This window comes from Aptenodytes patagonicus, chromosome 24 (genome assembly GCF_965638725.1).
Source record: "Aptenodytes patagonicus chromosome 24, bAptPat1.pri.cur, whole genome shotgun sequence".
NCBI lineage: Eukaryota > Metazoa > Chordata > Aves > Sphenisciformes > Spheniscidae > Aptenodytes > Aptenodytes patagonicus.
In genome coordinates, this window is record NC_134972.1 from 5,700,793 (window position 1) to 5,712,667 (window position 11,875).

General features: G+C 45.6%; 1 protein-coding gene across 1 annotated transcript in view; it reads right to left on the reverse strand.

Moving 5' to 3' along the window:
* GFPT1 (glutamine--fructose-6-phosphate transaminase 1) overlaps positions 1–10,597 on the reverse strand; it is a 38,109-nt gene extending 27,512 nt beyond the window's left edge. The window contains exon 1 of the mRNA XM_076359064.1: positions 10,553–10,597. Within this exon, the coding sequence (XP_076215179.1) occupies positions 10,553–10,559 (7 nt within the window). The 5' untranslated portion in view covers positions 10,560–10,597. The remainder of the gene's footprint in view (positions 1–10,552) is intronic.
* Between the last annotated feature and the right edge of the window lie 1,278 nt (positions 10,598–11,875).

Below are 11,875 nucleotides of genomic sequence, written 5' to 3' on the forward strand. Positions count from 1 at the left end.
AACGGGCCTTCGTACTGAGAACCCCCTGCAGGAAGGTACCACCACATTTGCAGCTTTTCCTTACCCCACCTGAGGTCCAATGGAGATGTCGTCACTAACATTTAAGAGATCAAAACTAACCACAAAATGCCAGCATCCTTCTCATGACACTGAAAGCAACTGAACAGGACGAGCCTGGGCGTGATGGGAGAAAGAATTTCCACGAGAGCTGGACCTACACGACAGAACGAGCTGTCAGGAGACAATGCAGGGGACAGGAAACAAATCACTCCAGATGAAAAATTCAAGGTTCACTAACACTGAGCTTTGCATGCTGAAGAACCATTTTCAAAGGGAATTCTTCCCTGAATAGCTTTCTCTAAGTTCCTCCCACAGACTCACTAAGAAAAAAAAATCCTTTAACTCATGCAAACTAACACCCTCAAACTAATGGAGCTATTTTTCCTGTGGGTTGCAAAGGAAGATAAATTGTTGCTTCTATTTTCAAGCAGTGATGGGGACACAAATTCCTAGATCTCTAATGCCAACTATGGCTCTATTTCAGAAAGATTTCCATGAGAAGACATTTACTGGATGCTAGAAATATCTGCACTTGAAATCTACCATTTCACCTTGTCTACCGTTTTAAAGGAGAAAAATATCTGCATGGAATAAAAGCAAGACAGGTTTCACACAAACATCCATATACGTAAGTGACCGGTAATTCAAGGCTTGTAATTTGAGCTTTATCAAAACCTCTCGAGGAGAGCCGAGTTCAGTCGCGCGCACACAAAACCGAAGTCCTTTTAAAGGCATGCCAAATCTTTGATTTTTTCCTGTGAAAGATTTTACTCCCAAGATGACTTTTGGAACATGTATCTTTACGTTTACACACAGATTATTTTAAAGAACATCTGAAAAACTGCATTCTTAAGCTGTTTGTGTTTTGGAATTAAACTAAATAATTCAAAGCCTTCCGATATCTTAATTAATTTTATAAGTAGAAATATGGGCTATTCAGAGTTGATGGACGCACGGAATACCACAGAGCAAAGTACTGAAATGTTTACAAAGGACTTTTTAGCCTGAGCAGGGACAACAAGGTCGTTCGCAGCCAGGTACCATTCTGATGCTCTCCCATTCCTTCTCCCTTTTCCATGGACTTCGGCTACAGGCCTCAGGATAAGTTTGTCATAAGCTTCACCTTCCCATTCCCAAAGCATTAGAAGTTACATCTCCCTGCAGTTCTGCTGCAAAAAGAGCGCACCATGTCTCACTTATTTTCTTCCACATTGCTAGAAAAAAAATCAGACGCACGTTCTACTGTTCCTCTTTCTTAAACCACCTAGTCAGATGAAGGGGGGGGGAAAGGAGCTTTTTACTTGGTTTCTTTTGCTTCTACCTTCATTTCCCCCAAACCCAAAGCCTTTTCTTTCTTACCACTTGTAAGACTATCAAGGCCAAGTTTATAAAAATTTGCAGTTTCACTTCCATTGCTCCTGACATCCCAAACCAAGCATGCACACAGGCCTGCTGCTGCCACCTCCCGATGGCATTCGTTCAACTTGAATGTTGGTTCCAGTAACTACGCAGACAGGGCGAGGTCCTCCTCCACAAACCTCGCAATTCACAGCTAAAAGCTCAACAGATAATAAAACACTGACAGCAGTTAACAACCTCTGCTCTATTTCAAAAGCCTCCTCTGAAGGATACTTCCCCCACGCTCTCAATCTCCAAACCCTCCTCCCCACCCTTCGGGGGGGGGGGGGGGGGGGGGGGGGGGGGGGGGGAAGTTTTCCAATTTGAGATACTTAGTTCAGTCTGTTTCTAAAAACCGCATTCTTCAGGCAAACAGCAACCTCCCTGTTTACAAGTGAACTGACTCCAAATAGCTGTCACCCAGGCTGAAGGACGGCACATTTCAGCTATATCCTGGATGCCTAAAATCCTTTAAATGACTTGAGGTCTTACAACAGGAGTACAAAGCCGACTGCTTTATTAGCAGGCAGCTGGAAAAGCCCCTCTCTCCATATTTACCAGAAACCTCCTAAACAGACGCACAATGCAGCGGTAGCATTACACATAAAAATAACAAGTATGTACCAATAAAGCAGAGAAAACAAGCACACGAGATGTCTTTAAAAAGGCAGGCTGGGTTCCAGCAGTTCCTGACATTTCCCTTTACACCAAAGCCACCTACCATGGCATCCAAAGTAAAGCTACTTCAGAAGGCATAATTATAACCAGCACGAGTAATTATGGAAACATGAGTGCTGCTTACGTTTTTCCAAATTATCTAAATAATTTCCGAGTTGAAACCTCTCCCCGTGTTTTCTGTACCTTGGAAGCACACGCTAAGGGTCCCATTCCCACCCAAACCCTGGAGCCTTGTATCTCCTTTTGATGGCACTGGGCAGCTCCTCGCTCTGGCGTTAGCTGGGCCCGTCAAACAGCTCTCCTACAATCTCTGCATTCCCCCCGGTGGCATTGCAGCTATCTCGCGATGGCATAAGCAGTCCCACTCAGGCATACCTAGTAAGTTATTCCACTACCACGGCGCAACACCAAAGGCCACTCGAGTGGGATGTGCTCTTTTGAGCAAATGGGGACCGATGACGAGCGTTAAGGTGCTCTGGAGTCTGAACGTCAGGCTGGCCACAGCGAGACAGTTCCTGGAAGTCCTTTCCAAGTGAACAGCAGCAGCGTGAGAGGCACAAGAGCCTCACTGATGGGAGCACAGAGGAGGCCTTCTTCGCTGGCAGGGCATGGCGCTGAGCGACTGGGGGGCAAAAATGGAACGGGCTGTCAAGCTGGCATGCAAAGGGTGAAACAGAGCCACTGTAAAGTTTCGGGAAGGAACCGCGTGCAAAAGGTACAGTATGTATGGGCCTGTGCCAAGAAGGAAGAAGAAAAGAGGACTGTAGGAAAGGTGGAGGGGAAGTAGCGCAGAACAGGACAGCAAGCTTATTGTAGCTCTGCCACCTTACATCCCACCTTGGCTGCCCGTCAGCACCTCCAGGCCTCTCAAACAACAGCATGCCAGAGGCAGGTGACGGTAGTCCTCCCCTGCGCCCAAGGGACATCAGGCATCACCCCTGTAACGCTGCCAGGCACACAGCTACAAAAAAACCCAACTTGTTTCCAGGCCGTGACACTGCATTTCAAATGAGGGTATTTTCCAGTGACTGGGGGGCCCAACGCAGCCATCTCAATGGCCCTGAGGAAAGCACAGAGCGTGCATCCCCCCCACCCCAAACACCCCGCCAACACGCCTGTAACTGATAAAACAGACACAGCCCGGAGGGGCGGGGGGACGCCAAAGACACACGACAGGGTCTCACTCAAAGCCCCAGTGAAGACGACTTTGCACAGCACTTGCCACACAGACCCTTGGTGCCCCAGCAAGGCCATTAAAATTAAGTCCCCCACGTGAAAAAAAGTCTAACTCAATAGATGGGCACAATTATTAGGCAGAAACTCGGCTTCCTTTCATAAAATATTTCTGTAAATGTGAATTGATCATTTTAGTCTCCATCCTGCTTCTGGCACAAGGACTGCAACTTATTCTGAACAAAAAAATGGCTTAAAACCAGAACTATTTCCCTCTAGCCAGGGCTGACTTTGGACATCTTTGTTAAATCTGAATCCAAACCAGACAGTGGCTTGAAATGTTATTTTCTCTGCACATTTTAACAAGTTTAGTCACACCTGAACTAAAAAAAAAAAAACAAACCAAACAACAAACCAAAACTTGATTCCTTGTCACAGATCACAACTGCTAGCAGTGTACAACAAAATGCCGCATACTGAATGGGCACAAAGTAGTAACCAACTTCCTCCAGGAAGGGATGGCTCATCTGGAATGAGACTGAAAAACAGTAGTGTTTATTTCTACTTGTACTCTAAACAAACAGAAACCATCCATCTAGGAGCCAACTTGGCATTTGTCTCAGGCATTAAAAAAATCTATTAATTATAGCACAATTATATTAAGATTATTCATGAGGACTGTAAAAAAATTCTGAATCTATGACTAAGAATGCCACAAAAAAAAAAAACCCAAACCACCAACAAACCCAAGGAATTCAGTGCTTCTTATCAGAAAACACAGAGACTATGAAAAGCAAGCCAACTAAAAGAAATGCAAATACAGTATTAACACTGCAAAATATGTGGGCACACTCTTCAAAAAAGACGACCATGTAAAGATTGGGAGATTCAGTTTTGATTCAGTTCAGCTCTTAGATCTTGAGAGGAAAATAGCTGGGGTGATAATGGAGACGCCACTATGAAAATAAAATTCCAAGAACTCACCCGTGATGGACACATTTTACAAATGAGAAGGCAAATAAGACAAACAGGTTTAAAAATTCATCTTAGAGAAAACAGGAAAAAAATGAAATAAAAATAAATAGAATAATATGTAAATGTGATGCATAATTAAAGTAAAAAATGGGACAATAAGGCTGCTGAAAATGAACACGAGTCTTCCTAAACGCATGACTTACTAATCTGCAAGCTAAAATCAAATATTTGAAGGCTTATCACCCATTTATGACACTTGATCACGATGAACTATGTGTAAATAACAGTTTCATTTACTAGAAATATTTTCAAATGCATTTCATTTTCCCCTTTTCAAACATCCCATAATGACGTGATTCTTCATAGCTGGAGGAAGTTTCAATCCACATTTAGAAAACAGCATTTTTACTGGCTCTACCCTAACTACTGGATTATTCAGGAATATACGAGCAATCACATCTTGTAATCACTTCCATTTTTAAGTACGATTCCACTGCCCTCCACAGAAACACTGATGAGAAAAAAAAGACCCAAAGCACTAAATGCGTGTTACACTTCACTGATCTAAGTGTATTTTTGAAAAATGTTTATTTCTCCCAGCAGCCACCAACAGGGGCTCTGCAGATAAAATTTTGCTCCGGAGTTACACCTCAAGCCTTCGGCCCCATCTGTGTAAACGTACAGCAAGGAACGCGGCTGTGCTGAGTCCAAAGGACACTCAGGTGATACTTACATCCCAGCATGATGCAAAACCCTGGCCGTTCAAGAAAAGAACCTCTTTTTACTCAAAAGCTGAACAAAGGATCACTTCATCCAGCTACAAAACGTAGCCTTCTCCGAGGTGGAGCGCAGCAGATGTGGGATGGCGCACAGCAACTCTACTTTGCAGTTGAGACCATAAAAGACCTTTCTTCCACACACCAGAGACATGTTTTTCTCCAAATCACAATGCCTTGTTAAAGCCTTGTTCTCTCCCTCCCTGTGCTTATATTCAAATCAATCTACACAATTCAAAAGATGAAAAGATATCAACTGCACAGATCTTTACAGCTGCTTGAAGGCTTCTGTGAGGAGCGCTCTGTCACAAAGCACCAATTTTTCTGTCAAAGTGACAATTCATTTAAATCACAACAGTCAATGGAAACATGTTGGTTTTGATGGAATTCCAATGCAAATCTAGCAAACCTCCCATCAGGGTCCCATCTGGTGCTCCACCAGCCTATCCCCCTTGCCAGCCTGGATGCCAAGTGCTGAAAATGTAGAAATCTTGAAGTCCAAGCAGAACGTTCCTGAAACCAACCCACCGTGAATTTCAGGTCCCTAACAGACCTGAAAAGAGGAATTTCAGTTTCAGCTGAGCTTAAGCACTTAAGACACCATTCAACGCAAGTGTTTTTCAGTAATAATGCCACATCTGCCCTCCAGAACAAGCCAGAAAGAGGAAGCATTACAGAAAACAAGGATATATGAACGACATTTAATGAAGCTACCTTGACAAGCCTTGAGTTGGCATTGTTCAAGGTGAAATACATGCTATGTGAAACAAACAAAAAAAAAACCCTGTGAACTTCATTCTAGTCCAGTGCTGTTTATAATTGTGAATTCCCAGCTAAAATAAGACAGCAGCAAGCATACTACAGGAATTTATACCTGACAGGCTCAGAAAACACAATACCCCTGTCTGGAATACACTAATATACTTCAGAACTTGACACTCATATACTTCAGGATTAGAACAGGAGTCATGCTTCACAACATAATAAACCATTTCAACTAGTAACTTGACACAGGACTTTGCACATATGGACTGAAAAGACTTGTTCAAAGCACGTCCAGCTTATACAATTCTTGAATCACACTAAGACCTGCCATAGTAAGAATTCCTGCATATATTTCTCTTAAGTGAAATATCTCAAACAATATACTTTAGAATGTAAAACATTTCCTTTCTTGCAGGTTTGCCTTAAAAACCTTACCTGGTGAACCACCAGCAGAACAGGTATTCAGCTGCTTGTGAAACTCAACTTAGAACCGATTTTCAATATTCAAGCACAAAACCTAGGCATTCTTAATGACAGCTACATAAAGAATTCCCTATAAACAGTTGACAGATTTTAACAGAATAGCGTTTTTACCAAATGGACATTCATTATTTCTATTGTTGAGAGTCACTAAAATACTTTTCCTGAGAACTTTATTTTCCTGTGATCTTTTTGCTGCTGACCTTCCTTTATTTCATGTTAACTTCACAAAATGAACTGAATCACCACTTCCAGGTAAGAATAAATGATCTTCTCCAGTGTCTTGAATACGTGAAGTTACTCAGGAATAGCTTCTCCTAATCCTTTTCCCACAAAAGCAGAAAAGCCTTCAGGCTAGGTTTACAGTCGGATTTACAAATTCCTTTATACCATACCGTATACTGTTAAAACCATTTCAATAGATGATGTTATCAGTACATCCACTTGGCAGTTCCAAAGAATCCTTTATCCTGGTGATGATGATTAGGCCTCAAGTCCTGAACAAATTAGATGCAGGCTACTAAATATAACATACATAATATAAGTTACAGACCGGGAAAAGCGATAAAAATATTTTTCTTCAAACTAGAGCAGGGGAGACACTAGGCAGTAACAGCAAGTTCTAACACAGCTATTAGTCGTAGCACAGAACAAAGTCCCAGAACCGATGATCAAAACCCACTGGAGCAGGCTCCTATTATTTGCTGCCCGGCGGTTCGGCGAGGTGGAATGCTGTGCCAACCCCTGCGTACTGAAACAATGCTAATTCTGCACTGTTTGAATGAGCACAAGGTCAGAAACAAGCAGACTATCATTATTATGTCTGCTAGCTGTATATGGGAGAGTCTACGTTCAATTCATCAAGTCCACGCTGGGGAAAAAAGCAAAGCAGAAAAACATCCACTTGGTGAAGAACCACATTTGTCCACTGGATGCTTCTTTTACCACCCACGCACGCACCTCTTTCTCCAGCTAAAAAGGGCAAGGTTTCTCCTGTCTAGAGTAAACAACCAGTGCATGAATTCTAAGGACTCATTCTGGGCAAGAGCTACTACTCTCTGCTTCACAGAAAGGCATACGCCTAGGTGTACAAATGGTGTTTCGGCAGGCGGGAGGGCAGTCCCCACTGATGTACGTGCAACTTTAAAACTTGAAACTCAAGCCTTTCTTAAGCCCGTTTTTATCTCCAGTAATCACTAGTAATACAAGACCTAAATTCTAAAATCCCTTTTTGTTGTTAAAAACAGTCAGGTCATACGATAGGTTTACTTATTTACAGAACAGTCTATCGAGCCTGGCTACCTTGAAAAACCTGTTTTCCAAACTATTTTATAGATGCCATTGAACTGGTTTGGTGCATTCAGACCCAACACACACCCAGTTTATACCTGGGCTAAGTCTTCAAACTGCAAGTGTGTAATACATACCAAGAACAAAACCTATTTTTCACTAACACTATCAAAACCAAAAACCCAGCACATCTACGCAGAAGACCTGTCATTTATGCTAGGCATCGAGGAACTGAACTTTGAGGCTACTTTCCTTTACCTGTCAAGCGGTATGAGCACATCAGATCACAGGACTTCGTAAGGTCACACACACATAAACTTGAACATCAGATTTTGAGTATGTTGAAAACATCATGTTGATTGGCAATTCCAATCTTGAAGCTGTCACAGGGAGAACTCAGATAACAATAGTAGCATTGTCACCTTTTTTTTTGAAAAAACTCATCTTAATAACTACCTTTCTATCCGAGATGAATTGGACAAAAATCTGAACATGGACCGTGTACGCACCAGACAGCGTGGTAAAGTAAAGCAGTATATCCTGACTTACAGCTGTATTACAGAAATGTTGTCTGAGGGTTCGTACAAGCAACCAGGCCTGCACAGCTGTCACTACACCACATAACATGGCTACTCAGACCTTGCGGAGGCCACAGCATGAGCAATCAGAGCCCTCTATGCCAAGATGTAGACTACCGTCACCTCAGTTAGGAGAGACAATTAAGTCTAGTGTAATCACTCAGAGTACCCACAAGCCAGTTCTGCCTTTTTATGACATTCGCAGGACTATCTAAGAGGGCACTACTTCAATTTCTTCAGCTCGGTCCTTTGCTGCAGTCTACTGCTGCTGTATGGAAAAAAGCCCAAACTGCCCCTGCAATTAACAATTCCTAACGTGAGCCGAGACCACCGTCAATTTTGTCTTGCACTCACCAGCCGGATCGCGAATGGCAGCAGCAGAGGAGACTGTATACCTTCGTTTCTGCCAACTGCGCTTAACCGCAAGTCACAAGAGTTCATGTGGTAGCACCCTCGGACTCCAAACAGTTCTCCTCCTGTTCCCTGCAAAAACCTTAACTGCCTTCAGCCACGCACTTCCTGCATTCAGAAGCTCCTCAATTTCCAAGGCTAATTTTTCTGTATTAACGTGCTCAGTTAATGCTCTCCTCATTTTTCACTAGATCTCTGGCTCCCAGAACAAGACTCAACAACAGAACCAATAATCCTTGATGCTTTTCTTACTGTTTCATAAAATGTTTCAATATCCAAGAAGAACTTTGCTTATATCGAAAAAGGGAGAAACACATTAAATCTTGAACGCAAATAAGTAACTACCCACAGCATTTTCAGGGCTTAGCAGGGTTAAAAAGACAAAGAGCAGAATGTTAATATAGCACATTTCAAAGGCTGGACCTCAAATAAGGCAAGCACAAGGCACCAAAACCATCCCTATCCTTGCAGCAAGCTATTTATAATAATAATTATCCCTTCTATTCTTAGCTTTGCTCCACTTTGTACTTTTAACACAAATTAACATAGTGTTAAATGTAAGCTGAACTATGAATTTCTGATTGCCTCTTTGTAGCGCTCCATAGACTTGACAGTTTGAAGGTGATACCACTTCAATCTCACAAAAACAAAGAAAGAAATGGCAACTTGCGCATTAAGTATAAAAACCACAATCTTGCTTAAAGCATCATTTTAACGTTGCACATAAAAATAGAGAGGAGGGGAAAAAAAAAAAAAAGAAGGAAATGTGGAAAGACAAATAAAAAGAGCCAACAGATCACTGCTGCATAAATTTCCATGGAAAATCATGAAGCCGATGTGACAGAAAGAAAGAGGAAGCAAAAGGATAAATTATATTCCTGCGCCCAAAAGATGAGGTAGAGTAGTTGTGCTAATACGGCAAACGGGAGTGGAAAGTACCTAAGTGACTTTGGAGAACCAGCCTCGCTGGCTTGTGCTCCAGTCCACTTGAGGCACATGTTCAACACAGGGAAGCTCCACTGGGGTACCAACAGAGTGAGATGAGCTGGTGCACAACCCTGCAATGGATGCTTCCAAGCCTCGTTTAAACCAATTTCCCTGTCTGCCTCGCAACCTACATTGAGTAAGCTTGAATGAATGTATGAGCATCCACGTCAGGAGTTGTCATGCCTAAAACATTAACAATAAACAACACTTTTCCTCTAAAAGTGGGAGTGGTTATTCTGATACGACCAGAGCCACATTCGGAAACGCTACCGGTGAAACCTGTATCCCTGTCCTATAACGTACACGTTACTGACGTTCACTGGGGCTTAGGCTCCTAAGTCACTTCGTTGCTTTTGAAAACTACAACCTCTAAACCCACCCGACACAGAACAGGCGCGTCACCATCCTCAGCACCACCCGCCACTGAACCAAAACCCACCAACATCACCAAGTGCCCTGAAGGCTTCTGCACCGAGGAAAGAGCGTATTTTTAGTACTGTCGTGCCTCGCGCAGACCGAGGGCGCTGGCCTTTTGTACGCTCTGGCCGCATTTGCACTTAATTTCGGGAGGATTTGCCCTTTCAAGTTATTAATACGTTGCAAGACGCCTCCCCCGGAGAAACGTACGGGGACCGTAGACAAGATGATGACATTTTGAGATAACGGAGATGGGGCCCCTTCTCGCTATAACCGAGGCAACGCAGAAGCGGCCGGCCCCTTTTTTCCGCCCAGATTGCCGGGGCTGCCCCGGGGGCCGGGCCGTTCCGCCGCGGCACGCTTTCGGCGGGGCACCCGCCGGCCTAGCGCTGCTCCCGCGGCGGGGGCGGGGGGGGCGCGCAGGGCAGGGACCCGGCCCACGCCGCCCGGGAGCAGCCCCCCCCCCCCCGCCCCCCCGCAGCCACGGGATGCGCTGCGCGACTCCCGCCCGCTCCCCTTCCCGCTCCGCTCCGCGCCCGCCGGGCCGCGCCGCCCTGCCCTTACCGCACATGGTGCGCCCCCGTCCGCGGCCGCGCCGGCTCTGCGCGCCGGGGCCGCGCCGGCCGCCCGCCCGCCCCCCGCGGCGGGGGCCCAAGGCGCAGGCCCGCCGCCCGCCCCGCCATTGGGCCCCGCCGCCCGCCCCGCCCCCGGCCCGGCCCCCGGGACGTGGCAGCCGGATCCGCGTCCGCCTGCGGGCGGGCGGCTCCCGCGGCCCCGCACGGGCGGGGAAGGCCGGGGGGCAGCGGCGGGCGAAAGGCTTCCCCGTCCTTCCCCCGTAGCGACGGGCGGCGCAGCCGGCGCTTCGTGCAGCCGCGGCGGGGCGGGGGGGGAATAAACCCGGGGCCGCAGCCCCGCGCCTCCCCCCAGGAGCCCGCGGGGACGCCCCAGAGGCAGAGGGGAGGGCGTTCCTGTTCCCCCGGCCAGCTTTTGGGCCCATCTCGCAGCCCGTGAACGGCAGCAGGGGGACAACTCACGCTCACAGCAGTCAGGAGCGATACAAACGGGATTAGCCCCAAACCTTTCGACAGCAGTCAGCGTTCGGAGAGGCCTCAGTGATGAATCCTAAACACCCAAGGGGTTTTCCAGGGTCAGGTGGTGAATAAGCAGCAGTCAGCCGTAAGGCAGTAACTCCCGTACCCCCACGACACGGCACGCATCCTCCCCGAAATCCACGTGGCCTATCTTCTCATTTCTACTCTGACTGCTCTATAATAGCACCTATTCAGAAGCAAGATAAAGAAACCATTAAGATGAATCTGCAAAGCAAACTGGGACGGGCACGACTGACAAAGGAGCGATATACTTGTTCATACAGCCGGACAGCGTAGTTACGCTGTCTACATGTAACTGCCACGATCAAATACTGTTTGAAAAACTTATTAAAAGCCTAAGGCTACAAAAAGATAGCAATCCCTTCTTAAGAAAAATGCTGTTCGCTTAACTTTATCTCAACACTAAAAAGTGAATAAAGAAAGATTTCCCTAAAAAGCCCAGAAAACAACCAAAAATGTTCGTATACATAAAAAAAAAAAACCCAGGACGGGGTAGATTTTGAACTTGCTGCTGGAAGAACCCGGCTGAACACAAACCGAAGCAGGAAGGTCACCGATCTAAGAAACATTAGAAGTTCGCAGCCAGCGCACGCGGCCGCCTCTGTGCTTTTGCTCAGCAGCGAAGACATCGCAGGAATAACCCAAGCAGTTAGTCCCAGCTCCTAGGACTGGCTGGCGTAGAGTAGGAATCTGGAATCAAGCTGCTCGGTGCTTTATTTCCCTTGTCAGTTGTGAAGGTGGAGGAGGGCTGACTTCAAATTCTGATTTTTTTTTT